General features: G+C 64.8%; 3 protein-coding genes across 5 annotated transcripts in view; 1 reads left to right on the top strand and 2 right to left on the bottom strand.

The window, feature by feature from the left end:
- Positions 1-12,218, top strand: part of GLIS2 (GLIS family zinc finger 2) — a 34,363-nt gene extending 22,145 nt beyond the window's left edge. The window contains exons 1-7 of one of the 3 annotated variants that reach the window (XM_039493482.1): positions 2,061-2,339; positions 3,115-3,396; positions 4,009-4,181; positions 5,335-5,511; positions 7,020-7,153; positions 7,917-8,035; positions 8,589-12,218. In XM_039493482.1, the coding sequence (XP_039349416.1) occupies positions 2,321-2,339; positions 3,115-3,396; positions 4,009-4,181; positions 5,335-5,511; positions 7,020-7,153; positions 7,917-8,035; positions 8,589-9,397 (1,713 nt within the window). In that variant the 5' untranslated portion in view covers positions 2,061-2,320 and the 3' untranslated portion in view covers positions 9,398-12,218. Of the gene's footprint in view, positions 1-2,060; positions 2,408-3,114; positions 3,397-4,008; positions 4,182-5,334; positions 5,512-7,019; positions 7,154-7,916; positions 8,036-8,588 lie in introns of those variants that run through there. The other 2 variants (XM_039493484.1, XM_039493483.1) reach the window with 2 other exon arrangements.
- Positions 12,219-15,842: 3,624 nt separating this feature from the next.
- On the bottom strand, positions 15,843-20,650 carry PAM16 (presequence translocase associated motor 16). The gene is made up of 5 exons (XM_039490331.1): positions 20,289-20,650; positions 18,763-18,847; positions 17,878-18,014; positions 17,261-17,326; positions 15,843-16,001 (listed from the first exon to the last, which is right to left on the bottom strand). The coding sequence occupies exons 1-5, from the start codon at positions 20,610-20,612 to the stop codon at positions 15,909-15,911; spliced, it is 705 nt and encodes a 234-aa protein (XP_039346265.1). The 5' UTR covers positions 20,613-20,650; the 3' UTR covers positions 15,843-15,908.
- Positions 20,651-22,065: 1,415 nt separating this feature from the next.
- The window catches only part of LOC120372874 (coronin-7-like), a 176,262-nt gene continuing 173,114 nt past the window's right edge, over positions 22,066-25,213 (bottom strand). The window contains exons 27-28 of the mRNA XM_039490329.1: positions 25,086-25,172; positions 22,066-24,553 (exon numbers count right to left, since the gene is read on the bottom strand). Of these exons, the coding sequence (XP_039346263.1) occupies positions 24,548-24,553; positions 25,086-25,172 (93 nt within the window). The 3' untranslated portion in view covers positions 22,066-24,547. The remainder of the gene's footprint in view (positions 24,554-25,085; positions 25,173-25,213) is intronic.

The following is a 25,213-nucleotide window of genomic DNA, read 5'->3' as shown; positions in this document are numbered from 1 at the left end:
TCCTCATCACTGTCCTCCTGGCCAGGTGGGGAAACTGAGTCACAGGGCGAGGTGGGACGTGCAGGGGCGTGCCAGGGCATGATGCCACGGCAGGAAGCAGGCAGGAAATGAGCCAGGCCTGGCGTCCACGGAGGAGCCCAGGATGGCAGTGCAGGGCCCGCCTGGCCGGGCTCACAAGGAACCAGCTAGCAGATGGCTGGCAGCCTGCCAGGTCCCCTCCCCTGCCCCAGGGAGAGGCCCCGGGCAGGGCAGGGCAGTCCAAGGAGGGAGGCCCTGAATGCAGCTGGAGCCTTCCCAGGCTCTGAACTGCCGAAGATAAATATTTACTTCCTTCCTCCCCCTTCCCTGTGCCCGGCGCAGCCAGACAGGGGGCCACAGGCCGGCTGGACGGGGGTGGGTTGGGTGCCCCTCCCTGCCCACCCCAGCAGGGCTGCCCCCAGCCAGGAGCAGGGAGGGCCCAGCAGCCCTTTGGGGGCTGTTGAGGATCGGGGGGGTGGGGGAGGGGCACGGTCTGCTGGCTGGGCTCTGGGCTGATCCAAAGCTGCCCAATAGGAAGGGGCGCAGGGCCCTCGGGCACTGGCTGTCAGACCCCCAGCCAGGCCCTGGGGCGCCGAGGCTCGGCGCAAACCTCATGGTGCCCAGCAGGGCCAGCCTGGCCTGAGCTGAGTGGCTCTGGGCTGGCAGGCAGGGGACAGAGTGAGGCTGGCTGTGAAGTGGGCACCTCTCATGTATGGACGCCTCATGCTGGGGACAGTGCCCCCCAGGTCTGGGTCTGCCCATCCCCCTTCCCTAACCACCCCCAACCCTTCAACCTAGCAGTGCACCTGGCCCCGTGCTGTCCCCCCAGTCCCCAGTTCTGTGCTGCCCCCCCCACACTCCCCAGCCCCATTCGGCCCCCCCACTCCCCAGCCCCATACTGCTCCCCCACTACCTACTCCTGCACAGCTCCCCACTCCCCAGCCCCATACTGCCCCCACTCCCCAGTCCTGTGCTGCTCCCCCACTCCCCAGCCCCATTCTGCCCCCAGTCCTGTGCTGCTCCCACACTCCCCAGCCCCATACTGCCCCCACTACCTACTCCTGCACAGCTCCCCACTCCCGGCCCCTTTCAGTCCCCTGCTCTCTGGCCCCGTGCTGCCCCACTCCCCAGTTCTGTGCTGCCCCCACACACTCCCCAGCCCCATTCGCCCCCTCTCCCCAGCCCCATACTGCCCCCACTACCTACTCCTGCACAGCTCCCCACTCCCCAGCCCCATACTGCCCCCACTCCCCAGTCCTGTGCTGCTCCCCACTCCCCAACCCCATTCTGCCCCCAGTCCTGTGCTGCTCCCCACTCCCCAGCCCCATACTGCCCCCACTACCTACTCCTGCACAGCTCCCCACTCCCGGCCCCATACTGCCCCCACTCCCCAGTCCTGTGCTGCTCCCCCTCCCCAGCCCCATTCTGCCCCCACTACCTACTCCTGTGCAGCTCCCCGCTCCTGGCCCCTTTCAGTCCCCCGCTCTCGGGCTCCCTGCCCCCCCACGCTCTCTGTCCACCTGCTGCCCCCCAAACCTGCCAAGCTGAATCCCCTCCTGGCTCCAGCAGCTTCGGGCTGCTGGTGATGGGGAGGCGCCTGCAGCCCCTTGCTAGCCCAGCTCTGGGCTCCCCACATGGCTGGCACAGGCCTGGTTCAGACTCCCTGGCCTTCCCTGCCTAGCGCCCTAGGCTGAGGGAGTTTGTCCCCCCAGAGCAGGCTGAGCTCCAGGATGTGTCATAATCTCCCCGCGGACGGCAGGAGCAGCAAGGCCCAGGGCAGGCTCCCTCCCCAGCTGTCAGAGCTTTGCCTCCTCCAGCATGGCCCCACCGAGGATCTCAAAGCACCTGAAAACCCCAGGGGGCTGCGGGTTGGGAGTGAGGGGCACCGGCAGAGCGGGGTTGGATGCTTGCCCAGAGCCCCTCCACACTGGGCCTGGCTTTGCCCTGGCGTCTGTGAGCCCTGAGTAACCGTGTAAAGCAGAGGGGCCGGCATGTGACTGGGCTGGTGTCTGCTGGGCCCCGCCCTGCAGAGCCCTGCGGCTCCTGGCGCTGCCCCCTGAGCTGTGGCTGCTGCAGGCAGAGGGGAAACAGCTGCTTGTAATTCCAGACGGGTCACTGTGCTGGGGGGGCTGCAGCCCGGCTCTGGACCAGCTCAGCCAGTTCTGCCGGCTGCCTCTGGCCCCATCCGCCCCTCCCGGCCTGGCAGGCTGGGCGAGGCAGGCGGTCACTGAACCCAGCCCCTGCCTGATGGCTCCTCACTGATCCTAGGACCCGCCCCCCATCTGGCTCAGTGGGAGCGGGCATGGAGCTCCATGGAAAATGTAGGGCTGAATTCTGAGCCAGGCAAGGGGAGGAGCAGGAGCTGGGACTCTCCAGCGCAGCCAGGGTGGTGAGAGGCTGCCAGGACTCTGCCCTCAGGGGGGTGCTTATGGGGGGGGGCACTGGGCAGGGGAGGGAGCTGGATGGGATGGGTGGCAGGGGCAGTGTCATGGCACCTACTGCATCTGCCTTTCAGGTCTGGCGAAAATGGGGTTCAGGGGGCCCCAGGATTCGGCTAGCAGGGGGCTGCAGGTCAAGAGTGAGAGGCACCAGCAGAGCTGGGGGGTGGCGGGGAGCCTTGCCCAGCCCACAGTGTCCTACTTTTGTACACAGAACTGCTCCTTCTCCAGGATCTGTCCTTGCATTTCCCAGCCCCCTGTTAAGAGCAGGCCTGGTGACAAGTTTTGGGGGGCTCCTGATGGCAGGTTGGAGGGGGATCCTGGTGGCAGGATTTGTGGCTCTTGGCAGCAGGTTGGGGCAGAGGTGCTGGAACAATTTGTATAGTGGGGGTGCTGAGAGCCATTGAACCAAACTGTAAACCCCATGTATGATGGAAACCACTTTAAGCTGTGGGGGGCTCCTGATGGCAGATTTTTTGGGGGGGCTCCTGGCAGCAGGTGGGGGAGGCACCTGGTGGCAGGTTGTGGAGCTCCTGGCCCCGATCCTGTGGCTGCTGGGACAGGCTGCGTGCAGGGTGGGGGTGCACGGGTGGCCATGTGTGGGTCCTAGAGGGTGGCATGACCCAATTCACCTCCCTGTCCCTCTGCTCCCCTGCAGGTTGCCTGGGCACCCTGCCTCTGCCCCTGGGCTGCAGGGGGAGCAGGCCCCAGAGGACGCCATCTGCTCCCTGCCAGAGGACACTGTTGGTGGCCACACCGGGCACCATGCACTCCCTGGACGAGCCCCTCGACCTCAAGATCAGCATCTCCAAGCTGCGGGCGGCGCGGGAGAAGCGGACGCTGGGCAGCACCAAGCACCGGGCCTTGCACCGCGAGCTCAAGAGCCAGGATGATGGTGCCATGGCGATGGGCCCCGGCTCGCCTGGCTCCCCGCTGGCCGGTGAGAGGGGAAGGGGCCTCCAGGGCCCCACCCGGGGGGACTGCCTTCCTACACCCTCTGGTACGGACACCAGGGGGTGCCACCAGGGCCGGCTCCAGCTTTTTTGCAGCCCCAGTCGGCAAAGCCAATAAATAAATAAATGGAAAAAGCCGCGATCGGCTGCTCTTCGGCAGCAGCTCTACCGCGCCGCTTCATCTTTTGGCGGCAATTCGGCGGCGGGTTCTTCCCTCCAAGAGGGACTGAGGGACCTGCCGCCAAAGACCTGGACATGCCGCCCCTTTCCATTGGCCGCCCCAGGCACCTGCTTCCTTTGCTGGTGCCTGGAGCCAGCCCTGGGCGCCGCCTGTGTGCAGTCTTCTCAGGGTGGGACCGGTAGTGAGAGAGCCTTGGGGCACACTCTGCCCCCTGCTGGCCACCTGCCCCTGGGGCTGGGGTTCCCCAGGCCTTGCTGGGAACCCTTGGGGCAGGCCATGAGCTGTGGGGCTGGACACAGGGAGTGAGGAAGAGGGGGGTCGCTGCCGCGCCCTGCCCCAGAGGTGGCTGCATTGCAGTGGTGGGGAAAGGTGCTCGGGGTGGGAATCGCTGCTCACCTGCTGGCTGTGTGCCCCCCAGGTCCCCTGCTGCCCTCCAAGTACCATGACAAACGGGACGCTCGCTTCTCCTCGATGCCCCTGCTGGACCTCAGCCTGTCACCCCCGTCCGGCCCGGACTCCCCTGGCGGCAGCACCTCGCTGTCCCCTGAGCGGCAGGGCAGCGGGGACCTGCCCATGGCCCCCACCCCCCATGTAAGTGATGGGCTACGGCAGGGCAGGGGCTGGGGCAGACAGGGGAGCTGTTGGGAAGGGGGCTGGGGGCACCGCTGCAGCAGCTCCCTCCCCCGGCTCAGCAGGAAGAGCCTTTTCCAGATGGCTGCCCCTCTGCTCATGGCAGCCCCACACCTAAGGCCCTGGGCCCCACTGGGCTGGGCTGGGCCGCCAGGGAGGGGAGGGGGAGAGGGATGGGTTGGGGTGGGGAGGGAGGGGGAGGACGGGGAGAGGGATGGGCTGGGGTGAGGAGGAGGAGGGAGGATGGGGAGAGAGATGGGCTGGGGCGGGAGGAGAGGGAGAGGGATGGGCTGGGATGGGATGGGAGGGTGGGGAGAGGGATGGGCTGGGGTGGTGGGGAAGGGAGTGGGATGGGCCGGGGCAGGGAGGGAGGGGAGAGGGAGGGCTGGGGTGGGGAAGAGAGAGAGGGAGAGGGAGGGCTGGGGTGGAGGAAGGGAAGGGAATGGGATGGGGCGGGGCAGGGAGGGTGCGGGAGAGGAGGGCTGGGGTGGGGAAGGGAGTGGGATGGGCCGGGGCAGGAGGGTGGGAAAGGGAGAGGGATGGGCTGGGGCAGGGAGGGTGGGGGAGAGGGATGGGATGGGAGGGAGGGGGAAAGGGAGGGCTGGGGTGGTGGGGAAGGGAGTGGGATGGGCTGCAGCAGAGGTGTTCGGGGGGAAGGGTGGCTCGCCCGGTCTGTGCCTGCCTGGGGATGGGCACCGGGCCCACACGGGGTGTGCAGGTTGTGGTGCGGCAGAGCTTGGGGGAGCTGGCCCCAGCTGGGATGAGGGGGTTGGGTGCAAGTGGGGGGCTCATTGCACTGCAGAGCTTTGGGATCCAGCTGTGCAACATCCTTCCTAATCCCCAGGGTGGGGCACTTCTGCCCCCCCAGTCCCCTGCCCCAGCTGGTGTCTCTGACCAACCCCTGAGCTCCCTGCTCCAGCCGGTGTCTCTGACCCACCCCAGCCCCCCCACCCCTGAGCTCCCTGCTCCAGCTGGTGTCTCTGACCCACCCCAGGCCCCCCACCCCGGAGCTCCCTGCTCCAGCTGGTGTCTCTGACCCACCCCAGGCCCCGCCCCCCGAACTCCCTGCTCCAGCCGATATCTCTGACCCAGCAACTTTGTTCTCCCACCACAGGATTTCCCGTCCCTGCGCTACATCGACGGCCTCCCGAGCTCCTTCCAGTTCTTCCTGCCCCTGGGCTCAGGCGGTGCCCTGCACCTGCCGGCCTCGGCCTTCCTCACCCCCGCCAAGGAGAAGCGCCTCTCCCCAGAGCTGCCCCTGCCGCAGCAGCTGGTGTGTCGCTGGGCCAAGGTGAGGAGGGCAACCAGGCCCCGGGGGGCTGGGCGGGGGGTTGAGCCCATGGCCCCAGTCCTGTGTAGGGTAAATCCCCTGACATCTGCGTCCTAGAGGGGGGCAGTGAGGGGCATTCCGCGGGGTTGAGGGGCGGATGGGGGCAGCGAGGGGCATGCCGCGGGGCTGAGGGGCGGAGGGGGGCAGCGAGGGGCATGCCGCGGGGCTGAGGGGCGGAGGGGGCAGCGAGGGGCATTCCGCGGGGTTGAGGCGGATGGGGCAGCGAGGGGCATGCCGCGGGGCTGAGGCGGAGGGGGCGCGAGGCATGCCGCGGGGCTGAGGCGGAGGGGGCAGCGAGGGGCATGCCGCGGGGCTGAGGCGGAGGGGGCCGCGAGGGGCATGCCGCGGGGCTGAGGCGGAGGGGCAGCGAGGGGCATGCCGCGGGGCTGAGGCGGAGGGCGCGAGGGCATGCCGCGGGGCTGAGGCGGAGGGGGCAGCGAGGGCATGCCGCGGGGCTGAGGCGGAGGGGGCAGCGAGGGCATGCCGCGGGGCTGAGGCGGAGGGGGCAGCGAGGGCATGCCGCGGGGCTGAGGCGGAGGGCAGCGAGGGCATGCCGCGGGGCTGAGGCGGAGGGGGCAGCGAGGGGCATGCCGCGGGGCTGAGGCGGAGGGGGCAGCGAGGGGCATGCCGCGGGGCTGAGGGGCGGATGGGGCAGCGAGGGGCATGCCGCGGGGCTGAGGCGGATGGGGGCAGCGAGGGCATGCCGCGGGGCTGAAGGCGGCAGTGAGGGTGTGCCGTAGGGTGAAGGGAGGGTAGCGAGGGGTGTGCTTTGGGGCAGGGGTGTGTGAGGGGTGCTGTGGGGCAGGGGATGGGGCTAGGTGGCTGCGAGGGGTGTGCCATTGGGTGGTGGGGGATGGGGCCGAGGGTGCGGGGAGGGGCCTGCCCGGGGGCTACGAGGGTCCGAGGGGGATGCAGAGGGGGCTGCGAGGGGTGTGCTCAAGGGGCATGCCATGGGGCTGCGAGGGGCGTGCCATGGGGTGGAGGGGGCTGGGGCGGAGGGGGCTGCGAGGGGCGTGCCATGGGGTGGAGGGGGCTGGGGCGGAGGGGGCTGCGAGGGGCATGCCATGGGGTGAAGCGGGGCTGGGGCGGAGGGGGCTGTGTGGCGCGTACCGTGGGACAGGTCTTTGGGACACTGCCCCTCCTGACCATTGGTGGATCTCTATGGGCCACCTCTCCCAGTCACCCTTCCCAGCCCGGCGCCCGCAGCCTCTGGGGCCAGGCACAGCCGTGGCGGGTCTGGGCTAGGGAGTGATGGGGCGGGGTGGGTACATCCTGGCCAGTCCTCAGGGGGCCCAAGCCACTTCCCACTCGATCCCTCCTGCCGTGCATCAAAACACCCACTCCTCCTCCAGACGGCCCCCTGTAGCCGCCTCTCCGCCAGCCAGGCCCCCCTGTGATCCCCCCCAGCCAGATGCAGTGGGGCTCCCCCTGCTGCCACCATCTGACCCAACCCTGCCCTCCTCCCACAGTGTAACCAGCTCTTCGACCTGCTCCAAGATCTGGTGGATCACGTCAACGACTTCCACGTCAAGCCAGAGAAGGACGCGGGTTACTGCTGCCACTGGGAGGGCTGCGCGCGCCATGGCCGGGGCTTCAATGCCAGGTGGGGGCTGGGGGTGCTGAGGCTGGGACAGTGAGCTGCAGGGAGAGAGGGAGATGCGGCTCGGGACCCCGAGACCGATGGGAGGGAAGAGGAAAGAGATTCAGGCAGATTGTGGCTTCCCAGGGAACCACATGTGTCAGTTACACCAACAACTGTTAGTGACACGCTGGCTGGTTATGGGGCAAGGACGGGGCAGGGGGATCGGGACTGGGCGGTTAAGGGACAGGGACGGGGAGATTGGGGCTGGGTGGTTATAGGATGGGACGGGGATCCGTGCTGTGTTGTTATGGGGTGGGGAGATCAGGGCTGGGTGGTTAAAAGGCAGAGATTGGGGGGGGTTGTCTGGGGCAGTTACGGGGTTATGGGGCACGGATGAGGAGGTCTGGGTGGAGTGGTTATGGGGCAGGACAGGGATTCAGTTGGGGGCAGGAGCAGATCTGGGCTCTGCCCCAATTCCTGGGTATGATATTGGACAAGTCTGTGTCCTGTCTGAGCTGGGAACCATTCCTGGCGCCCCCGGGGGCCGCTGTGGCGATTTGTGTGTCCTGTGATGGGGGAAGGGGAACAGCTGTTCCATCAGCTCCCTGGATTCCTATGGCAGCTGCAGCCCCACAGCACCTTGCTGGGCCAGCTCACCCAAGCCGGGCCCCCCTCCCGCCATGGTGCCCTGCCAGGCCAGCTCACCCCAGCCGGGCCCCCCCTTTTGCCACGGTGCCCTGCCAGGCCGGCTCACCCCAGCTGGCTTCCCTTCTCCCTGGGGCAGGTACAAGATGCTGATCCACATTCGCACTCACACCAACGAGAAGCCTCATCGCTGCCCAACCTGCAACAAGAGCTTCTCCAGGCTGGAAAACCTTAAAATCCACAACCGCTCGCACACAGGTCAGTGTCTGGGACAGGGGGCCTGGGTGTCATCCCCTCGCACGCAGGTCAGTGTCTGGGACGGGGGCTCTGGGTGTCATCCCCTCGCACGCAGGTCAGTGTCTGGGACGGGGGCTCTGGGTGTCATCCCCTCGCACGCAGGTCAGTGTCTGGGACGGGGGGTCTGGGTGTCATCCCCTCGCACGCAGGTCAGTGTCTGGGACGGGGGGTCTGGGTGTCACCCCCTCGCACACAGGTCAGTGTCAGGGCAGCCCATGGCCCAGCGGCACGGCCCTGTGGCACGCCGGGTCAGGCAGCCCATGGCTCAGTGGCGGAGGCCCCAGGGCACGCCGGGTCACACAGCCCATGGCCTGGCAACGGAAGTGCCATGGCACGCTGGGTTAGGCAGCCCATGGCAGCCCATGGCCCGGCGGCAGAGGCCCCATGGCCCGCCGGATCAAGCAGCCTGTGGCTGGAGGTGGAGGCCGTGTGGCACACTGGGTGTGGCAGTGGCCCCATGGCCTGCTGGGTCGAGAAGCCTGTGGCAGCCCATGGCTGTTGTGTCCCCCTGCAGGCGAGAAACCCTACATGTGCCCCTACGAGGGCTGCAGCAAGCGCTACTCCAACTCCAGCGACCGCTTCAAGCACACACGCACCCACTACGTGGACAAGCCCTACTACTGCAAGATGCCCGGCTGCCACAAGCGCTACACGGACCCCAGCTCACTGCGCAAGCACATCAAGGCCCATGGCCACTTTGTGTCCCACGAGCAGCAGGAGCTGCTCAAACTCCAGCAGCCTCCCAAGACCCCCGTCACCTCGGCGGAAGTGCCTTACGTCAACGGGGCGCAGCTCATCATCCCCAACCCGGCCGCCCTCTTTGGTGGGCACGCGCTGTCCGGCCTGGGCGCCTCTCTGCCCATCCCCCTGACCCCGGGGCCGCTGGACCTCAGCACCCTGGCCTGTGGCGCCATGGGCTCTGCCGCGCTGCCGGGGCTGCCCAGCCCCGTGCTGTCCCTCAATGGGGCGCCACTCAACTTGGCCAAGAGCCCCTTGCTGGCGTCTCCCTTCGGGGCCGGCGGGCTGGGGCTGCCAGTGGTGTCCCTGCTTGCTGGCAAGACGGATGTGGAGAAGTGCCAGGTGGGTGACACCAGGGTGGCCAAAGCAGGCAAAGCTCAGGGGCTCGAGAGCCGCAAAGACTCGTGTGACAGGACTGAGCGGGCCCGGCTCAGGCACGCTCCGGAGAGCCTGCCGCTGTTGCCCGGCACAGTGCTGGACCTGTCCACCGGCGTGAGCTCTATGGGCAGCCCCGAGGCCCTGCCGCCCGGCTGGGTGGTGATCCCCCCGGGCTCCGTCTTGCTGAAGCCGGCCGTGGTGAACTGAATGAACGAAGCCCAGATGCAAGACAAGGCACCACCTTGGCCCAAGTCTTGACGGGTGAATCTGCCAGCGGGGTGGGGGGGAGCCGGACCTCCCGCCCCTTCCCCTGTGACTGCCGCTTGGGTCTCGCTTGGACCCTTCACGAAAGATGAGTTTGACTCTTCTGAGAATAGCAATAATCCCCATCCCAGCCCCGCGGCTGGCCCGCACCACCAGCCCAGCACAGGCTGCTCCAGAGGCCTCTTCGTGGGACCCCCTGAGACAGCTAACTGCCCCCTCCCTGAGTCAGCCGCACCCTGGCGCCTCCTGCTGGCTCTCCAGGGTGCCAACACTGGCGCAGGACACAGCAGGAGCAGGATCATGGCTCTGGCAGACACCAGGGTCGGTTGTGGCAGCAGAGCGGGCGCCGGAGAGGGATGATTGCGGAGGGACCAGAGCCAGGCTGTGGCTCTGGGAGCAATGGAGTGTGGAGCTGGATCGGGGCCCTAGGGCCAGCCTGGTGTGCCATCACCCTGTCTCTCCCTGGGGGCTGCCTGCCCCAGGCCTAAGGCAGTGAGAGGCGCCGCTATTTTATTTATCTCACCCAACACCCCGCTCTGACAGGTCCCGCGTCGGGCCCTAGTCCCTGGTGCTGACCAGGTGCCCCCTGCCTGAGGCCTGAGCCATGCAGCCACCTGCATTGAGGTCCCACCCCCCAGCCCCGTGTCCACCCCCCAGTCAGTGCCAGGTGCTCATGTCCTAGCGCCCTCTGCTGGCTGTGTGAAGCCCAGTAGCTGGGTGGGTGTGAGCGAGCCCAGGGGAAGGGCCCATTGACCCTCCCTAGCCTGCGGCTCCTGGGTGTGGTGGCCCCTGGCCCCTGCAGCAGAGCTGCCCCCTTGGCACTGGCCACACCCTCTGGCCATCACACATGGCCTGGCAGGGAGGACGGTGCCAGCAGAACCCACAAACACAGGCATGTTCACCCCCCCCCCCCTCGAGCCCCATGACGCAGGCAGCCCTGGGCACCTTCTTCTCTGGCTCAGGGTAAGCCCCCCACCCTAGGATTGGCACTGCCATGGCGTTGGGCTGGGGGGCTCCCTCCACTCCAGCTCCGGTTCCTGTTCTCATTTCCAGGAGCTCCCACGTGAGGGGCTCTAGCACCTTGCTCGCCCCAACACCTGCCACTGGCCCTCTCCCATCACCCACCTCCCTGTGCCTGCGCTAGCCCAGCCTGCAGCCCAGCCAGCACCCTGGGAGCCAAGCGGCGTTTTCCTGCCATGTGGCGCTGACCTGGGAGCAGCCAGCTCAGCCATGTGGGACCACCAGGAGCCACCAAAGCAGGGGTGTTCCTGTTGTCACCCCCCAGCTGACGGAGCTCCCACCAGCCACCAGGCGCCCTGCCAGTCTGACCCCCTCTCCCCTCCAGATCAGATCAGTCGGGCCCCGATTGCACCCAGCTGGCTCTGGGCCCGTGCGCCAGCGGAGAAGGCAGAGCTATTCACCCGCAGCTGGGCTTGCCCGCCGGAGATGCCAGCGAGACAGGACCATGATGAACTTCTGGACTGCAGCCCCATCGCCCTTCAGCTCTGAGTTGACTGGACTGAGACAGACAGACGGCCCCCCCAGTCCCATGGGGAGCCCTGTCCCCAGATCCCCTCCCCCCCCCCGACAACGCATACTGGCTGAGTATGCCGCTCGCCGGCTCCCGTGCCCCTTCCCCAATGATGGGGGAGGGTGGGGGCATGATCGCCTTCAGCTCTGTTAGAACCTTAGCATGTAACGCAAGTGTGTGTGGCTGGCCGGCGCCACAGGGTGGGAGCCCCCCTGCCCGCCTTCCTGGCTGTGAACCCTGGTGCTAGTGTCCTGGCCAGCCCAGCTGGGAGGCGGGTGCCAGGGGCAGTACTTCAGTTAACACCCTGAGTGGGCAGATTGCTGCAGCCCCGCCCTGCAGGGAGCCCTTGGGCCACCACCCACAACCTGGCACTGCACCTGCCAAGCCCCCATTCTGGCCAGCTGCCAAGGTGAGCCTCATCAGGCCTGGGACTGAGCCCCCACCCCACTGTTCCTCCCCCCCACCCCTGGCAAGGCCTGCTGCTGATGCTCCCCAAACTGGTTTGCCTCCACCCTTTGGCCAGATCCCCCCACAGACCCATCTCCTCATGACTGGCTCAGCAGCTGCAACCTTCTCCAGCCTCGCCCCAGCCTGACTGCCCGGAGCCCTGGCTAGCCCTGCCCTGGCACATGGTGCCAGGCTGCCTGTGGGCACATGGCCTGGGCAGGCTGGTGCCCTGAGAACTCCCCTGGGCCTGTCCTCAGCCAGGGGCTGCAGCATATGCAGGTAGGAGGGACCCCATTAGCCCTGTCCCCCCCCCCACAGAGTAATGCCCATGGGCTGGGTGCAGCCAGCTGCCCCACATTCTTCTCTGGCTCCATCGATGGGCCTAGCTGTGCCCCCCGCTGTCCCTGCCCCAGGGGGGTGGGTTGGAGACACCCCAGCCAGCCCTGTGGGCAGCCTGGTGAGCAGCAGGCCCAGTGCCAGGCTCAGACCAAGCAGCATTGGGTGACAGCTGGATGCCCCTGGGGCACCCGGTCCGGGGGAGGAGCAGCAGGAGGCAGAGCCTGGTCCATCACAGCACTGTGGTTATGGGTGCCAGCTGCTGGGGAGCATGAGCTTCCCCCCCCACCATATGCACCCCGCTGGTTAGAAAGCTAATTACACACACAGCATAGGGCCACTCTCACTGCCCACAGTGCAGCCTGGGGGGGAGGGCTCTGCTACTCCACAGCACTGGGGGCTGATGTGTCTGCTCCTCCCAGCCCCGGGGCATCACAGCCCTTGCTCAGCGTCGGGGGGGGGGAGGAGGGGAGCGGCTGGTAAGCTGCTGGGGTTCTGGCCTGCGTGAGAGGGCAGCAAGCCAATCTAAGGCTTTGGCTACACTTACACTTCAAAGCGCTGCTGCGGCAGCGCTTTGAAGCGCTAAGTGTAGTCAAAGCGCCAGTGCTGGGAGAGAGCTCTCCCAGCGCTGTCCGTACTCCACCTCCCTGTGGGGAATAACGTACAGCGCTGGGAGCCGCGCTCCCAGCGCTGGGGCTTTGACCACACTGGCGCTTTGCAGCGCCGCAATTTGCAGCGCTGGAGAGGGTGTGTTTTCACACCCTGCTGCAGCGCTGCAAATTTGTAAGTGTAGCCAAGCCCTAAGTTACAGCATTAAAAGTGGGGTGGCCAAGGCTGTGGCCTGAGACTACAGCTCCCAGCAGGCACTCCACCCTGTTCTGAGCAGTGCCTACTGGGAGCTGTAGTCTCCAGGCGACACCTGCCCATGAGGAATAGAGCCACAACAATGTACAGATTGGGGTCATGCCATGCGGCCCAGCGGGCTCCTCCCAGCCTGGCGAGGGCCTGGTGTGGTTGCCCCCAGCAGGGAGCAGATCTGGGCAGGGTTGGCCCCTGCACGATGTGGGTCTGGAGGTTCAGCTGTGGCCAAAGAGGGCAGGCATGTTAGCTGGCTGGCACTGCAGAGTTGCACTGAGCCGTGGTGGGTGATGCCTGTGGGCTCAGCCTGTCTCTTCAGCTGGTGCTGGCCGGATGGCCCCGCGCAGTATGTACCGTAAGCTATCCTAGACACTCCAGGGCCAGCCAGGCTGGCCTACGGACGTATAAGCTACATAAACTCTTTAGACTGATTTAGCACTTTGAGTGGCTGCTCCAGAGCCAAGCTCCTTGGGCACAGCTAGGCCTGGGCATAGCATGGCTGAGCCCGCAGAAGCAGGCCCAGGCCCAGGCCCTTCCTGAGGACAGGGCATCTCCAAGCAGCCACCGCTTGTGCCCAGGTCTCCTGGCCTCTCCCCCTCCCCACACTTGCCCCTCGGACGCTCCCTCCCCCACAGAGGGATTGCTCAGTGCTTGCCCCAAGGGGCCCACCTGGACTAACCCTCCCTTGTAGGAGGGGTCTCGCTGTCTTTTCTCCTCCTCCTGGTACACAAGGGGGTCCTGCGTACCTCTCCCCTGCCCTCAGCAGGACCCCTGCTCTGCTGCCACCCTCCAACCAGGAGATCCCCCTGGCCAGGCTCTAGACCCCCTCACTGGCCACATCCTCCACCTCAAAAGCTCCATTGCAGCTGCTAGAGGGAGGGGCCCTCAGGGTCTGGTTGTTACAGAACTGCAGCCTGGCTGGCGGGGAGCCAGCCCCCCGGAGCCAACACTTGGGGGAGAACTGGTGCTGCGGGTGAGCACCATGCCTGCCAGCTCTGGGGCTGCCGAGAGATCCCTGCCCTCTCGCCCCAGGCCAGGCAAGCAGCATGCCACTCAAAGGGTTAACAGTAGCACAGCATGTGCTTTGTGCTAGACTAGGCCTGCCAGGCCGGTATATGTTTTGTTTTTTGGTCGTCGTTGCACATTCCAGGCTCTCGGTATTTTACCCGTCTCTAAGTGCCTTTCTCTGGTAGTGTACGTTCTTTCTCCTCTCGGCTCCATTGCTGTTAGCATAGCGTTTAACTAAAGAAACAGAGCGAGATGCTCACGACTGCCCCTCTCGGCCTCCACAGGAGAGGAAGTTTAGTAAGAAAACAATAAAGTGAATTGACAAGTTGCCCTGGCTGTGTCGGCCTGTGATTGCTTTTCAGGGGCTCTCCCTGCTCAGCGCCACCTAGGGACACCACCCCCGTGAGCACATCTCTGCCTGGGAACGGGCGGGGGGTTGCACAGGAGCTGCTGGCGATGAGAGACAGTGGGCAGGGCTCTGGTGTGGGGATGGGAAGAGCTGGGTTTGAGCCCGGAGCTGCCGGGAGATCTTGGACAAGTGGCCACCCATTTCCCTTCTCCCTCGGTGCCTGGCTGGTCCACAAGCTCTTACCTCCTCCCAAGTCTGGCCAGTGCCCAGCACAATGAGGCCTGCAGGTACTACCGAAATGGAGAGGGGGAGCCAGGATGCTGCAACCCCGTTTGGGAGTCACTGAGCCCTCTGGTACCGAGGTCTCCCCCACCAGGCCAGAAGGCAGCCAGGTCAGGCTTAGAATCATAGTCATAGACTTTAAGGTCAGAAGGGACCATCATGATCGTCTAGTCTGACCTCCTGCACAACACAAGCCACAGAATCTCACCCACCCACTCCTGTATCAAACCCCTAACCTATGTCTGAGCTATCTGAGTTCTCAAATTGTGTTTTAAAGACTTCAAGGTGCAGAGAATCCTCCAGCAAGTGACCTGTGCCCCACGCTGCAGAGGGAGGTGAAAAACCCCCAGGGCCTCTGCCAATCTGCCCTGGAGGATTCCTTCCCGACCCCAAATATGGCAATCAGTTAAACCCTGAGCATGTGGGCAAGACTCACCAGCCAGACACCCAGGAAAAAATTATCTGTAGTAACTCAGATCCCACACTATCTAGTGTCGCATCACAGGCCATTGGGCATATTTACCACTAATAGTCAAAGATCAATTAATTGACAAAAGTAGGCTATGCCATCATACCATCCCTTCCATAAACTTATCAAGCTTAGTCTCAAAGCCAATATCTTTTGCGTCCACTGCTCCCCTTGGAAGGCTGTTCCAGAACTTCACTCCTCTGATGGTTAGAAACCTTCGTGTAAGGGTTTGGGATGAACCTCAATGTTCTCAGGAGTGTCCATCTCTCTGTGCAGCCAGCCCGGGACAATCAGGAGCGAGCGAGGGAATGTCAGAGCCCGCCCTGCAGTGCCAGGGGGCCGACAAGTCTGACAGGGGCCCAGGCCGGTGGTTTTCCTGTGGTGGTGACAGGCCAGCAGCAGGGCGGTTACAGCTCCTGGGCTCAGCCGTTCCCCTTGCTCCTGGGAAGGAGCCACAAAGGGGCCATTTGCTGCACTCTAGTTTGGCAAAACCCTCTCAGAAATGGTGCCTGGTGAGATTTGGTTCCTAAGCCCCCTGGGCTCAGTCTGGTCCCAAGAGCCTGACCTCCGTGGCTGGACGGGAGTGGCTGAGACAGGCAGCTGGGGCTTTCCAAATGGCTGGGCAGAAAATGCATCACTGCAGCCCCCAGGTGAAACCGGCGGCCCTGCACCCTGGTTAGTCTCCTTGCCCCGCTAAACTGCTGGGCTCTTTAGGCTGCCCTCGCCCCCAGGGAGAGCTGGGCCTACAGGGGTCCTAACAGTTAGGGTGGGCTCACGCTGATTCCCGGGGACCCAGCAGTGGGTCTCCCCGCACGGCAGCTTCCCCACCTCCTACCACATCTCTGCCCATGTCGTCCGAGTCTTCCTCCCCAGCAGACACTGGCCTGAGGCCGCTGGTGGACCTGGCCAGGGAGTGGAAGGGCAGATACGAATGGTCCAGGAAGGAATGCTCCTCCCACATCTACTTCACTGCCCATTTGTCCTAGTGCATTATGGGAGGCCCCCGGCCATCCGGTAGTGGATACAGCTGCCCGCAGAGCAATGGGCCAGGCCATGACCCCCCATCTCTCCCACGGAATCTCCTGAATCCAAAGCGCACACAGGACGCTGCAGAGAGGGGATTTATTGGCTGGCTATAATTTAGAGGGGCTGAGAAGAGGGCATAGGGAGGTAGTTACGTCTCTGGCTTCTGCCCCTGTTCTCTTTCACTCTGTCTCTCGGCCGTGATTCGGAGCTCTTCGTCCAGCCGCTCCTTGGCTCTCACCACCTGCGGGACAGTGTCTCCAATGAGTCTCACCTACCGCCCAGTCCGCCATACCTGGGCCGGGCCTCAGGATAGCCAAGAGACATGACTGCACTTCACAGGGCAGCCAGGAGGCGGCAACAGAAACCAACTGTGTGACTGGCTAAGTTCCCTCTAAGCTGCGCAGCTGCCTATTAAGCCCTGCACAGGGGCTCAGGCGAGGAGAGGCGCCCCTCCCTGCTGGCCCCAGTGCAGACCTGTCGCGGCCGGGGAAGAGGAGCCCCTCCCCTGGGCTGGCCCCAGTGTAGCTCTGCCTTGGCTGGGAGAGAGGAACCTCTCCCTCAGCCCGGCCCAGCCCCGCCGGGGAGAGGTGCCTTTCCCCCAGCACCGAGCTGCTGCGGCGAGAGAGGGCTGGGGGGGAGTCATCTCTCCCCACTGCAGCCCCAGGGCAGCCTGCACCCCAAACTCCTCATCCCTGGCCCCACCCCGGAGCCCACCCCCCCCACACACCCCAACCTGCTGCCTCAGCCCTGAACCCCCTCCCACATCCCAAACCCCTCATCCCCAGCCCCATCCCAGAGCCTGCACCCCCAGCCAGAGCCCTCACCCCCACACACCGCCACCCTCTTCCCCAGCCGTGAGTCCCCTCACACACTCCAAACCCCTCGGCCCCACCCCCCCACATGAATTTTATTATGTGCACCAATATGAAGGTGACGTGTCACACGTCATCTCCATATCGGTGCACATAACAAAATTCATTCTGCACATTGGACGTAAAAATTAGAGGGAACACTGGTGACTGGCATGGGGGGGCTGCTGATAGTGGCTCCAGGCCAGGGCCCGCCATGCAGCAGCAGAGGGACCTGAGAAAGACGCTGCAGCCCAGGGAAGTTTGCCCCCTCAATCCTCATGCCCCAGAGAGCACAGGATGGGCAAACGGACGCTGTGCCAGACCCCAGGGAACTCGGCCTTTCTCAGGGTCCGACATGCTGCCATCGGAGACACCCAGGGTCCAGCCTGCGTGACAGGGGGCCCAGAGAGGTGTGGGGGCATGTGGGCGGGGTGTGGGGATGGAGACATCCAGAGGGCACTGCCAGCAGGACGTTCACCCTGCTCAGAGGGGTAATTAGAGCACCACAAACAGCGATGACAGCCTTAGAGCCTCCAGCCCCAAGTGCCAGCTCCCAAGAGAGCCAGCTGACCCCCAAACCGGTGAGGCCAGCCCAATAGCCTGGCACAGAGCAGGACGGATGCCCAGACCCATCCAACACCCTGCTTACCTTAGACTGCAGGTAAAATGATCCCCCCACTGACTTGTCATTCACCTTGAACAAGTGATCGTAGTTCTGCCAAAGGAAACAAGCCAACCATGAGCTGCCTCTGCCGGCTGCCCCTCGCTCTGCATTTCAGCGCGCTGCTAGCTGGCTGTTCTAAGCCATAGTGACAAGTCCCTCCAGGGGACAGCCATGGCAGTGCCCATGTCCTGAGGAAGAGGGAGCAGCCACCCTCGCTCACTGACACTCGGCCAGCAAGGGCATGCAAATTCGCTGGGGGGCTGTCATGGGGGGTTGAGTCCAAGCACTTCAGCCCAGAGCCTCTCCCTCCCCTGCAGCACTGGAAAGCCCTGATTACAGGGCAGAGAGGAAGGTGCAAATGCCTCAATGCACCATGGGTAACAGGCCTGCTGAAGGAAGCTGCTGCACTGAGATCAGAGGTGCCCAGCCCCAACTGGCCACTCACACTCACTCCCTGGAGCAAAACACGCCGCCACCCAGCCATCTCCTGCCAGAGCGAGAACACCCAGCTGCAGCAGCTGGGAAAAGGGGCTGGCCTCTCAGCAACCTGCTGCCATGCAGGCCTGCCTGCTGGACCGTCCCACGCCGAGCCGCAGCTTTACCTTCTGAATTTCCTCCGGGCTCAGCTCGGAGATGTTGAGGATCTGCTGGGCCTCCTGCAGGCTGATCCCCGAGATGCTGGTGGCTGCAGCAGACTGGGGCCCGGCACGTCCCCGCGCATCGGCCGCTGCTCGGCTGGCTGTTCAGAGAGACCCTGAGCTGATCACTCCTCCAGTCACAGCCCACTCTCCCCGGCCCACCTGGCCACTGAGCTCACAGGAGAGCTTGCCTGGGGCTATTGAACATGCAAAGGGAAGTGCCACAGGACCTTTATTGACATAAGGAAACCGGGGTGAGAGGGGGAAAGAGGGCAGGGGGTGGTCACGTGGGCCAATTCCAGTCAGTCATAGGCTGTGTGGGGCAATGGGGATGGTCCTGCCCTCCCTCCCAGAGGATCCCCCTGCTCTCTGTACAGCACTTGGAACTGTCCCCACCAGGGCCACAGTAAGCCTGGCCCAGGCAGCCACTGAGCAGTGCCCCCAGGAAACACCTGGGGCCAGACTTGGGGGCACTGCTCCCCAGGCTACAGAGGCCAGTTCCGACAGCAAATCTGGGGCCCCCCAGAGACTGGAATCCCAGCCCAGGTCCCCATCCCCGCTCCCTGCCCGGCAGCAGCTCATGTTACTAGCCTAGGTCCATGAAGGCAACACGCTAACACTAATGCACGTTACTGAGCAGTTACCACAAGCAATGGTGCCAATCCAGTCTGCTTTCCCTCAGCAGCACAGGCCCGGTGCCCCGCTCCTGCCAGCAGCCCTTTAACATGCAGAACATAGACCCTAAACCAGAGCCAAGGCCAGGGGTCACCCTCAAGGTGAACATGAGGTTTCCATGGATACCCCCCTTGGGTGGAAGAGACAAGGCTGGTGACAGTGGCTGGTGCTTACCTGCAAATTCCTGCCGGAGCGCCCGAGCGAAGGCCCTGCCCACCACCTGTACCCCCACCACGATGATCTGTGCCAGGTACTTGGCCTGCAGACAAAGCACAAGCAGTCAAACACCCGCTGCTGACAGGGGCCTACCGAAGAGGCCTCCTGTGTGGGAGTGCCCAGGTTACTCCTCAGACCTTGCATTGTTCAGGAAAGGCATGAGGTAAATAGGAAGATCCAGCTCCCCCTCTCCCCCCACAACTCAAGCACTAGTCAGCTTAAAAGCCCTCTCCTCCCCCAAAGCATTCACCCTGCCAAAAGCCAGCAATCGGTTAACCCAGCCAGTGACGCAACATGGTCCAGAAGAGCCAGGGGCAGATCAGGGCCAGTGCCCTGGGACTAGTTAAACCACTAGCTATGGGAGCCCAGGAAAAGCAGCCAGATGTGACCCCAATGCTCGCTGGGCAGTGGATGCAAAAGGGAAGCTGGGGACTCACAGTGCGGTTCTAGACAAACCCTGCACTGGGGGTGGGGGGCACTTCACCAGATCGCGCATCTGACTTCAGAGTAACCTCAGCCCGGGGTGTTTGGGTTACACAGCGAGTGCCTTCTAGCGGCCAGGAAGCTGCACATTCCTGCTGGCTGTATGCAGAGCAAGGCCAGCCCGGCCCTGGGCACCGCAGGGTGGACACTGGAAACGGAGGAGCAGCTAATGCCCCTGCATTAGGATGTGAAAGCGACCAGACAGGCCACTGTACACTGATGCCAGGTGCTGGGCTCATCCCTCACACCCAGGGCTGCCCAGAGGATTCAGGGGGCCTGGGGCAAAGCAATTTCGGGGGCCCTTTCCATAAAAAAAAAGTTACAATACTATAGAACACTATATTCTTGTGGGGCCCAGGGCCTGGGGCAAATTGCCCCACTTGCCCCCCCCTCTGGGCGGCCCTGCTCGCACCAGTGGCGCTGATGAGCCGCGGCAGCCAGAGTCGCAAGTGAACGGCGGGCACCGCAGGAGCCAGGCAGGTGACACCTTCTGCCAGGCAGAGCGGGTCAAGCGCTGCCCTGGCGCCTCTCTCCCGAGGCGGGGGAGTTTTTACAGCCCCCGCCTGGGACGCCGCAGCGCACACGTGCTCTGCCCAGGGCTGCTTGCCACGGGGCACTAGGCGATGCACCGAGCGCCGTCTAAGCGGGGTGCGGTGCCCGGGGGAGGCGGGCACTGCCCGGGCCGGCAGCCGGGCCACGGAGCTGGTCTGTACGGCCCAGGGCCGCCGCCGCTCACAGGTGCCTGGCAGGGCCGGGCGAGGCAGGATCTGCCCTGGCCGGGCTGCATGGACCCAGGGGGCGCCGGGCTCGGCCCCGGCCCCGCCGCTTCCGCCTGCCCGGGCAGGGGCGTGGGCCGGGCGGGCACCGGGGTCTGTCCCGGCGCCGCAAGGGGCCCGTGGGCGAGTCGGTGAAACGCCCCCCGGGGCAGGGCCGAGCCACGCGGCGGGGCCCGGGGCGGGCCCTGCGCGGGACGGAGCGCGGCTCGGGGCGGCCCCGCTCACCATGTCCCCGGCGCGTCCGGCCTGCAGCAGGCCCCGGCTCAGGGAGCGAAGGGCAGCGGCCCCCGCGGGGGCGCCATAGAGACGGTGCCGGGCAGAGTGTCGCCGCGGCCATCGAGTGGCAGGTGCCGAGCGCCGCGCGAGAGGGGAGTGCGCCCCCTGGCGGACGGCGGGGAGGCTGCAGCGGGGCTGGGGCTGGCGTGCTCCTGTCCGCTCATCCCCATCTTGGCCCCAGCGCCAGCACCCCCGTGCCACGTGCTGTGGCCGTGCCCCACGGCCTGACCTCAGCCACCCCCCGCGCTGGGGGACAGCAGCGCCACGGCCCATCTCTAGCGCTTGGGTCGGCCCGGCCCAAGATCCGCCAGCCCCTCGCGCCACGCTCCGCACCCGCGGCCCCTCGAGTGTTTCCCTGGGCTTAGCCCAGCCGTGGGGCAGGGCCTGGCCCCGTCTTGCTGGCAGGGAGAACGCGGGGGCAGCAGGGAACTGGCTGAGCTGGCATTTGGACACGGCCCTGGCACGACACGGCCCTGGCGAGCACAGTGCCCTGGCATCAACGCTAGCTGGGGCAGAGCCCTCGGGCTGCGGTCTCGTCCCATGGCACAGCAGTGACAGCACCATGCGGGGGCACTGCTTCCAGGGCTAACAGACACAGCCCCCTTACTGGGTTGGCTTGGCCCGCTCTCGCTAGTGCACTCCCGTTCGAACACTGACCAGGCCCGGCAGCTTGGCAGGACTGATCTGCCAAGCTCACAGCGTAGCTTGGTGTGTGTGTGCTGTGCTTGCAACGGTGCCATGCTGGGAGCCGGCAGCTGAGCAGTGTGATAAACAACACCTGTGCAGTGGAGCATTGTGTGCCATACAGTGGCCGTACCTGTTCTTAACCATAAAAGCGGCTGGAAAGATGTTTTCTCACGATATCACAATATTTCACAATAATTCTCAATACTGTGAATCACAATAACCAGTTTAAAAACATCTTCACCCTCCGAGGTGGGTCAGCCAAGAGGTGCCCAGTGGTCTCATTTGGGCCTCAGACTCTGGGCTTGAACTGGAGCCAGGTGGAAAAATTCCAGCCAAACATTTTAGGTCAGAATTTGCGTTTGTCAAAATCAGACTGTTTTGCTCTGTGCTGACAGAGCCCTGCCTGATGTCTGGCCAGCGCCCCCGCCCGCCTGGCAGGGAGACGAGCCTGGGCAGGCACCCTGGCTCTGGGGCAGCCCGCCATGTCCACAGAGTTGGAGACCTCAGGGCTCTCACGCACGTAACTCCAGGGCAGCTGTGGCTCTGGGGCAGCTCAGCAGGTGAACGACCCCTGAGCCAGACCTCCAGTCCTTTGAATGGCCAATTTCAACATGTTTAGGTTTCCAAATCGCAACAAAACCAGACTTCAAACAATCAGCCAAGGTCGGTGGAGAGAGAGGCTTTGGTAGGTTGCCCCTGCTGCCAGCCCCCTGCCCATGCCTGGTGCAATAGCATTCACTAGAACAACAGGGAGCCAGTTACCCTGTGGCACTGGCAGTTCCCTTCCCCCAGGGCCTCGCATCTGAGCTCAATCGTCTCCATGTTTTGGGTCACCTCCACAGGGGCACAGCCTCGCCCAGCTGGGCCTAGGCGTAGCATGGCTGCGATTCCCAACCGCTCCCATGCAGTGCCCGCACCAAGGGCAGCCATCTCCCAAGCTGCAGGGAGCCCTGAGCTGTGAACACGGCCCCTGCAGGCTCCAAGCGGGCCAGGCCGGAGCATCGGTGATGCGCTTAGCGGGAGACGAGGGTACCTGGCACTGAAAACTGCTGGCTGTAGGACAATGCGCTGGGCTCGGGGGCTGGGGTGTACCACTGCTGCACCCCTGTACCCCACCAAGGAAAATGGAGGGCTGGCAGAGCCCTGGGAGGCACCTTCCATTGCCCACAACAGTGGTGGTGAGCGCTAAGGCTCACCCACAGGAACACCGGGTCTGAGGGGAGAAGGCACAGTCAGCTGCAGCGGCTCAGGGACGCCCTGCCCGTGGTACTCAGCACGCGATCTAAGCCACATTGGCTACCTGCATTGGGCTTGGCCCTCCCAGTGACAGCAGCTGCAGCCCATGAGCTCAGCCGAAAAGCCAGCCAGGTGACGGGCAAGTGGGAGTTGGTCACAGGCCAGCACCGACAGGGAGCTGCTGCACCAGTAGGCCAAGAGGGAGGTGTGAGAATCCATCTCCCCACAGCCCCGGAGGAAGCCAGCCGAGGAGGAGGCTTTGCCTGCCACGCTGCCTTTCAGGGACTACAGATTTGCTGTCTCCGTTTTTTGTTTTTTTTTAAAGTACCATCTTTTATTAAAACTCACGGCACCATTTCAGAAGCCCCCTCCCCACCGCTGGTTGCTGGCATTCGTCCTCTCCCAGCAAGCACCCACTGAGTCCCCACTCCCAGATTCCCGGGCCATACAAAGCACAGCCCCGCCCAGCTCGGCCTTGGCACAGCCCCAGCCCTGCTCTGGCACTTGGGCTTGTTGGCAAGGCAGTGCCCCTCGCGGTGCCAGGCCCCCCAGGAAGAGCTGGGCAGCTGTGGGCCTTGGCTTGGGGTAGCTCAGCTCTCTGGCCCCAGCTCTGCTCTCTCACCCCAAGAGAACATTCTCCCACCGCCCAGGCAGGTCACAAACCGGGCGACATCACATGCTCTCTGCTAGACACTGCCTAGGTGAGCTAAAGGCTCACACTGCTGGTGAAATATTGTGCAGAGGGAATGTAACGCTGGGGGAGGATGCCAGCCTGGCAGCCCTGGAGCCTGGAGGTGTCCAGACTGCGTACCCCACAAGCAGCAGGGCTAGCATCTCCGGGTACCGCCCACTCGAGCGGCACTAAACGCCAGGCTCAGAGGGAAATCAGCAGTAGTGCCTGGGACGTGAGTCTGAGTTGTAACCAAGGGGGCACCGCCCACCCGCAGCAGCAGCCTGTGCCCCAAGCCCAGCCTGGGGTAGAGGGGAGGCTCTGGAGGCGTGGCAGTGGGGTTGCAGTGGCAGCTCCGGTGGGGCTGGGGCTGGGTGTGGGCTGGCAGTGACACACAGGCTGGGCACCCTTGGGTTCCTGATTTCTGGGAGGTGCAGCTGAACCACAGTGCTGAGCTTCAGGCCTGTTCCATCCCTGCTCTCCGCCAAGGCTACCCACCAGCGACCCCTGCCCACCCTCCAGACAGGCAGCCCTCGAGGCCAGGGTGTGGTGCCCCTCTGGGGAGGCTTGTGCTTTGAACGTCTGCCTGACGGGAAACAGAACAAGTGAGACTCCGCCTTCAGATCTGAAATGAAGAACAATCTCAAGCCAAGCCCCTGCACTGGATCGACAGGTGGCAGCAAGCCAGGGGCAGCCGGGGCGACAGCCGGACACAGAGAAGGCACTTGGTGTACGTTGGGCCGTGGTGATTCCAGCCTCTGGCCCTTGCTCCCTGCAGCCTGAAAGAAGGCCCCGATTCAGCAGCGTGGGGAATGTGCAGGCGCTCCGGGGTAGGCTTGTGGAGGTGTTCAAGGCACCCGCTTCCCTGGTGTCAGACCCCTAATCCCCGTGAGTTGTGAGCAGGGCTGGCCTGAAGGAGGCACTGCAGGCTGCGCTCTTGCTTGGGGGCTGTGCTCAGTCGGGTTGTGAGAACAGGGAGGATTGGTGGCTATGAAAGGCCAGGCTGGGAGCCCCAGACCCCACGGTGGCACCCCCAGCTCCCCACGGCTCGCTCCTTCCCCAGTCTTGCAGCCCCCGGGGTGGCTCTGTCCCTGCCCCCACCACCGTGCCATTGGCTGGGGCCCAAGCACAACATGGACGTCAGCCAACCGTCCCGAGGGTGGGTGGTTTGAGGTGCCCGGAGGAGCCTGCTGGTCGAACGGGCAGAGGGTATAAACTCCTGGCCGAAGCCGTGGGCAGCATAGCCAGCCCCAGCCTGGCAGCACAGCAGTCGGCGGAGCGTCCGTAGCCCTGCCAGACCCCACGCGGAGAGGAGGGCGCAGCCTGGCGAAGCTGGCAGGATCTGGCTCACTCCATCCGTTAGCCCATATGTAACAAGGCAGAGCCTGGCGCAGAGCTGGCTTCCTGGGCTCTTTGGGAAAGGGCCGGGGCTGGGCCTGAGCCCCTCCAGGGAGATCGGTGCTGGATTGGGGAGCGGCGAAGCCCTGGGGTGTATGGGCACAGTCCAGCGAAAGGCAAGGCCGCAGCATGGGGGCTGCGAAGGCCAGGCAGGGAGCCAGCAGCATTGGCACGGAGGAGATTGCGGTTCCAGGAGACAGGAGTCACCCCTCCAGGGCTAGTCCTGCAAAGAAAGAGATGGAGTGAGCAGGAGCCCGGGCAGTGCACCTGGCACACGGGTGTGATCACTGGGCACGCTGCCCTCTCCGGATCCACCCGCATCCCAGGCAGGGCGCCTGGCACACGGGTGTGATCGTTGGGTACGCTGCCCTCTCTGGATCTCCCCACATCCTAGGCAGGGCGCCTGGCACACGGGTGTGATCACCGGGCACGCTGCCCTCTCTGGATCCCCCCTCATCGCGGGCAGGGCTCCTGGCACAGGGGTGTGGTTGCTCTCTGCCCCCTCCAGAGCCCCACAAGTCCCTCTGGGTATGGAGGGCCATGAGGGTTTCTCCTCAGGGAACCAACCGTAGCTCCCGCTGCCTAGCTTCCCCCATGGGGTGGGGAGCAGGAGATGGGGGTCCAGGCAGCACTGTGGCCCCAGCTCTCCTCCCCTCACGACCAGCGAACCAAGTGACTGGCTCCTGCCCCCCACCCCGAGGGGAGTGCGTCACAACACCCCACCATCACCCCTGCAGCAGGCCCCCTGGCCCTACCCATTCCGCTTCATCCACCCCTTCGAAGGATTCCTGCGGCAGGGGGTCGTCCCGGTTACCCAGCTTGGCCACCATTGCGCTCAGCAGCTGCAGGGAGAAGGGCAGAGTGTCAGTGCCGTCCCGCGATG

Source organism: Mauremys reevesii, linkage group 10 (genome assembly GCF_016161935.1).
Source record: "Mauremys reevesii isolate NIE-2019 linkage group 10, ASM1616193v1, whole genome shotgun sequence".
In the NCBI taxonomy this organism is placed as follows: Eukaryota; Metazoa; Chordata; order Testudines; family Geoemydidae; genus Mauremys; species Mauremys reevesii.
This window is presented reverse-complemented; position numbering and strand designations above follow the sequence as displayed.